The following is a 5970-nucleotide window of genomic DNA, read 5'->3' as shown; positions in this document are numbered from 1 at the left end:
TCCAATGGATATTTTTCGAATCAAAATTTGCGGGTTCAAAAATTCCATTCCGAATTTCCAATCCCTACACATGATCTTTTATTTCTTTTTCTTCTTTAATAAAACATTAAAGGAGAAGATCTTTTATCAATTGAAAGTTGATAGTCAAAATAAATAGTACCAGAAAAACGCGTTCGTGGCGCAAACGACTTTAAAGCTGAATTTGCTGTTTTCAGTACTCTTAACCACCACCTACAACTAGAAACAACTTTTTCCTGTCAGTATTCTTTAATTCGATAACAAGAAATTATTTTATCCTTCAATAAGAAAAAAAAATAAAAACAAAAGAGCTACGAACTCTTTTTTTTTTTTTTTACTTTTTGTAAGAAAAATTCTTTTCTGTGTAATTCTAGTTGGTTAAATTGGCAGTTGCGTACACAAGAAACAATGCTTACATATATATATATATATATACACATAAGAATCGCCAAACTATGACTAGCTAGCTAACGCCTAACGCCATCTCTCTCTCTCTAGACTCTCTCTCTCTATGTACTGGCTTGCCTTGTTTGTGTCATTTATACAATGTAAAGAGAGAGAGAGAGAGAGAGGAATAATAAAATAGTGGTCACTTTTAGAAGATATGTGAAGCCCACTTAATTCTTCTGCACTGTAATCAAGAAACACGCACAAAACACACACACAGAGAGAGAATGTTCAAACTGCACAGGCCATCAACTAACAAACTACCAAAGCAGAGGCAGAGGGTTGATTTCAAATTCTCCAATTTTCAAGCCCTTCAGGTAATTTTTTTAAATTGCCATTTATTTCCACATTGATCAGTTATTGGGTAATCCAAGTACAACTCCAAATCTTGAACACAAATCATTGATATATATGATTTTTCTGGGTTTTGTATATAGTACTGAAAAAATTCATTTTAAGTTATGATTGATTTGGGCTTTTCAATCAAGATATGTTAATTAATATATTTCTTTTTTTTTTTTGTGTGTGTGTGATCAATAGTGTATTTCTTCAAGATTTGGGATTTTAATCAAGATTCTTGGATCGAGAAATCGCTTTGATTTTTCGCAATTCTATTTGGGATCAAGAACTAGTCCTGGAATAACTTGAAAAAAAATTTGGAATATTTGGAATGATTTGGCTATGTATGTATATTTGCTTGCAGGTACCGAAGGGATGGGACAGACTGTATGTATCTATAGTGTGTGCAGAGACAGGGAAAACAATGGCGAAATTGGGTAAAGCTCTTGTCAAAAACGGCAGCTGTCAATGGACAGAGGCTCTATCCGAATCCATCTACATGACCAGAGACGCTTCATCCAACGCCTACGACGAATGCCTCTTCAAGCTTCTCGTTTCTACCGTATGACGATTATCATTTTCGCAATTTATAGTTTTCGATTAATTTTTTTTTTTCCGTTTTGTTGTTGAACCGCGTAATTTTAGGGGTCGACGAGATCGAGCCCCCTCGGAGAAGTAGTAGTCGATATGTCGCAGTACACAAGTGCACGAGTAGCCACCACATTTTCGCAACCGCTAAAGAAATGTAGTTACGGAACAATTTTGCAGGTAATGTTTATTTTTTTTTTTATATTTTAGGTATTTTTCACTATTGTATGGTGATGACTCGAATGTGCATGTTCGATATGGTTTTCAGGTCAAAATTCAATGCTCAACTCCAAGATCGAAAATCGGGTTGGTATATCTTTTTTTCTATAAATTCCATTTTTTGCCCTCTGGGTTTTCGATAATTCAGCTGACATTTCTTGATTTTTTTATCCAGGGACGAAGAATCGAAAAATAGCACACCAAAATCTGTTGAAAATGATCGGCAAATGGATTTAGATAATCCACGTAGCAGTAATGTTAGGCCTCCGAGTGAAGACTTTGGCACTACCTCACATCCGATTAAATTAGATAGCGAGGTTAATAATCGAACATACTCATATACTATATTTCGACTCTCCTCATACATACATACATACACGTATATATACAAATACGAAATCTCTTGATTTTCGTGTGCAGGAAGGGAGCCAATCGGAATCATCCGGTGCATCTCAGAGCTTCGACTCTGTGAAAAAGTTATCGAGAAAGAATGCTTTGAAGAGTGAAGTTTACGAATATAATGCGCCCGATTTCGAAAACGTTTCTCCGTCGAACGAGTCATCCTCGAATTCCAAGCTTTATTCGAGACACGATTTTCAAAGCGAGCAAGCAGTGAACAGATTTTCCGCTACAAACTATCTCGGTTCTTCGAAGAACCTTCTAGAAGCAGCGGAAGATACCATCGCTCAACTCCGAGCAGAAGCCAAGATGTGGGAGAGAAACGCTCGGAAGCTAATGATCGATTTGGATATATCGAAAAAGGAATTCTCCGATTTGTCGAAAAAGGAGAAAGAGTTGGTAGTGGAGCTCTCAGCTGAACATGCAGAAAAAGACGGCCTTAATAAAGAAGTGGCGAAATTGAAATTAGAGTTGCAAAATCGGGTAATAAAAGAGGATTCCGTCGGCCAATCGGAAGGTCTCGTTCAGATCCAAAAGGTGCTGGAAAATGAGATAAAATATCAACAGGATTTGAACCATAATTTAGACCAGCAGCTCAAGCAAAGCCAAGAATCGAATATCGAACTCGTTTCCGTTCTTCAAGAGCTCGAAGAGACAATAGAAAAACAGAGGATCGAAATCGAGAATCTAGAAAGTTCCGTGGCTAAAATATCAATGGATAACAGTAAATTGGAAGGTGATGTTCGTTTGCTTGAAGAATCTTTAAGGGATAAAACCGATGAGATAGCGAGCTTGGAAGCAACGCTGTCGGGTTACGGTAAAGGCGAACATTTCGAGGCGTTGGATGATAATAGTAATGAAAATGATGTGAGAGAAATTGAATTGTTGAGAGAGAAAATTCGGGAGCTGGAAAAGGACTGTACGGAGCTCACTGACGAGAATCTCGAACTTTTGTTCAAGCTTAAGGAATCGAATAAGATGGATATGAGGAAATGTGCGTCGTTCGATTCGATGTCGAGCGAGCATGCGACGAATGTTTGTTGTCCGAGCGACGATTCCGAAGTGAGCGATCGTAAATTTCAGATTTGCCACTTGGAGGAGGAGCTTAAGAAGAAAGTGGAGGAGGAGCAGAATGTTTCGGAAAATTATTCCGAGTTGAATAAGATCTTGGAAATGAAGCTGGCTGAGTCGGAGAAAATTCTCGAAGAACTTGAAAAATCGAAGGCCGAAAGAGACGAGACGTGTGCGAATTTAATGAAGGAATTGGAGGGAAAAAGATTGGAGATTGATGTTTTAGAGGCTAATTTGGTGGCGAAGGTACAGGAGGTTGACTTTCTTTCGCGGGAGAAGATCCGTTTGGAGCAGAATATCGAACTCGCTTTGAGGGAGAAGAATATCTCGTTGGAATCTTTGGAGAATCTTCAGAATGATCTCACTGCCCTTCGTGGCGCTGTCGGTTCGCATGTATCTGCTAATGAAAATCTCGAGAGGGACTTAGAAACGGTGGAAAATAAAAGACGGGAATTGGAAAACAGTTTATCGGGTTTGCATGAAGAAAATACGCGGTTGCACGAACGCATAAAACAACTGAAGGACGAAAACGAGTCTCTCACATTTGATCTCGAACGAAAATTCGACGATATGCAGAAACAGTGGCTATTAGCTCAAGAGGAGTGCGAGTATCTTAAACAAGAGATGAAACTTCGGAATTCAAATTCAGAAGTGGAGACGGAAAATCAAGAACTGCGTGAGAATTGTTCGGCTTTGGTGGCTCGATTAAACGAATCGAATAAAAGTTTGTCCGATTGCTCTTTAAAGGTCGAATTGCTAGAGGGTCGTCTCGCTTCAATGGTAGACGATTTCGAGGTGAGAGAAAACGGTCTGAAATCACAGTTGGACGCGCTCGTTAAAGAAAACAGCTGTCAGAAAGAGAAACTTGCTCTCGAGGAGAGTTTGCATCAGATGTATTTGGAGAAGTCGACGGAGTTCGAGAGCCTCAGTAAACAATTACTATCGGAAGCTCGTAAAGAAAGGGAAAGAATTTCTTTGGAAGCTTCCGGTGAAATTTCCCGTTTGATAGCTGAGAGAGACGAGCTGCGAGCTTCACTTGAAGAAGTGAAGTTGAAAGCCGAATCGTACGATAGTAAGCTCGAAGCAGCCATGCGGGAATCTGAGCTGGCAATTCAAGAATTGACAGGTCAGCTTGTTGACTCCAAACGAAGCCTTGAAAGAGCTTTGAGTTCGTTGGCCGGTTATAAGAGAAGCGACGAGAAACTGAAGAGTGAACTGAATGATCTTGAGTTGAAGCTCACGATTTCCGACTACGAAAGGCAGCAACTTATTAAAGAAACGAGTAATTTGAAAGTCCAGCTTCAGAGTTTATCGATTCTTCGTGACGAAATATCGACTTTGAAAAGTGAGCTTGAAGATTGTAGGGTTGATAAGGGTAAGTTTGAGCATGCGTTGAAGACGATTAGTGGAGATTACGAAGAAGTTAAGGCGGAGAATAATTTGTTCAAAGAAAAAGTGTCTGAGTTTGAGGAATGTAAAAGGACTAAATTAGCCCTGGAAGAAAAGCTTCTGCAGATGGAGAAGGAGTTGAGTGAGAAAGAGATTCTGTGCGTTCGAAAAACGGATCTTGAAAACGAACTAACTGAAATGAAGAAATCGAATGTGGAGTTTCAGAAGAAGATGTATAGACTCGAAGAGGAGAGAGACGAATGCTTAAAGAAAGCTCAATCTCTTGAAGAAAATATAAAGTTGATGGAGGAGAGAAATATTAATAACAATAATATGCATGAAGAGGTATTATTTTTCATTCTTGTCTTTCGTTGTAGCTTTTACGTTTTGCCATGATTTATTTAAAATAAATATATTTCAGGGAGGGTACAACGGTGATTTTGACGGCGAAAGTCCTCTTGCTATCAGTGTGGATCCTACGACTAAACAACAGCTGTTTGAAAACGAAGTTGCTGAGGGATCGGATGCAAATAACAGAGTTCTGCATGGAAGGTGAGTATTAAATGTTTTATTTTATTATGGCTATATTCGTCATTTCACGCTACTACACTTTTTCGTCAAAAGTATGAAATGTTTTTTTTTTATTTAAAAATGTTTTAAAGGTACGAAAGGACAAAGTCGTCATTTGAGACGGAGCTAAGGGAGCTAAGAGAGCGCTACCTAGAAATGAGCCTAAAATACGCAGAAGTGGAGACGCAGCGTGAAGATCTTGTAATGCAGCTTAAAGCAGCGAGAAGTGGAAAGAGATGGTTCGCGTGAAATCGCCGTACATCTTTTCGCTCGAAAGACGTTATTAACCTCAACTAGCAACATATGTGTAGTAACTAATAGTTGATTTTTTTTTTCATGATTAACATTTCTTGGTATGGTAGGACTAATGATAAGCTATGGCTGAAATAGCAAAAGAAAATAATAATAATAACAATAATAATAATAAAATAAAAAAGGAGAAAAAGGCCATTGCAATTTTTTGTACTTGTTCTTTTGTTTATTAGTTAATGAAATAATAATATGCCTCCATGATACTTCTATATGAAGGTTGAGTTTAATTAGTGTGTTCTGATCACTTGTGAGATTTAACTTATTCATTAAAAAAAATGCCAAGTTAAAATTTTGAATGATGAATATATTTCCATGATATTATTATTTTTTGCAAAGGGGTGTTATTAATTAGTAGTGTTGTAGAATACATATATCCAAAGTGTTTGTAATTTTAAAAAGTAGCTTTTTGTGTATTTAGCTTAAATCAAACCTAATTAGAACTACTGACAATCTTAAATTTGATCTTTTAATTAAATTCCAACTTTCAAATAATATATGAGCCGCATCATTTAATTTTTTAATTCCTAGGTTGCCCTTATACCCTAAATATAATATATATATTTACGTTACTCCAACTTATTAGATATATTTCTCTTATGTTATTTTCTCTCTGCTTCT

General features: G+C 37.4%; 1 protein-coding gene across 1 annotated transcript; it reads left to right on the top strand.

The window, feature by feature from the left end:
- Positions 1 to 239: 239 nt before the first annotated feature.
- LOC105952851 (uncharacterized) lies at positions 240 to 5505 on the top strand. Its single transcript, XM_012976431.2, has 8 exons — positions 240 to 782; positions 1169 to 1366; positions 1450 to 1572; positions 1661 to 1698; positions 1787 to 1928; positions 2032 to 4815; positions 4892 to 5022; positions 5133 to 5505. The coding sequence occupies exons 1-8, from the start codon at positions 693 to 695 to the stop codon at positions 5287 to 5289; spliced, it is 3663 nt and encodes a 1220-aa protein (XP_012831885.2). The 5' UTR covers positions 240 to 692; the 3' UTR covers positions 5290 to 5505.
- Positions 5506 to 5970: the final 465 nt, after the last annotated feature.

Source organism: Erythranthe guttata, chromosome 10 (assembly GCF_056151865.1).
Source record: "Erythranthe guttata isolate IM_541 chromosome 10, IM_541, whole genome shotgun sequence".
Taxonomy (NCBI): Eukaryota; Viridiplantae; Streptophyta; class Magnoliopsida; order Lamiales; family Phrymaceae; genus Erythranthe; species Erythranthe guttata.
Note: the sequence above shows the minus strand (reverse complement) of the source record. Positions and strands in the feature narration are given on the sequence as shown.

Excerpts from the sequence above, each read along its gene's own strand:
- LOC105952851 (XM_012976431.2), top strand. The coding sequence starts at position 693 with ATGTTCAAACTGCACAGGCCATCAACTAACAAACTACCAAAGCAGAGG. Across the intron at positions 1,699-1,786 it reads ACTCCAAGATCGAAAATCGG|GGACGAAGAATCGAAAAATA; the intron begins GTTGGTATATCT and ends TTTTTTATCCAG. Across the intron at positions 5,023-5,132 it reads AACAGAGTTCTGCATGGAAG|GTACGAAAGGACAAAGTCGT; the intron begins GTGAGTATTAAA and ends AATGTTTTAAAG.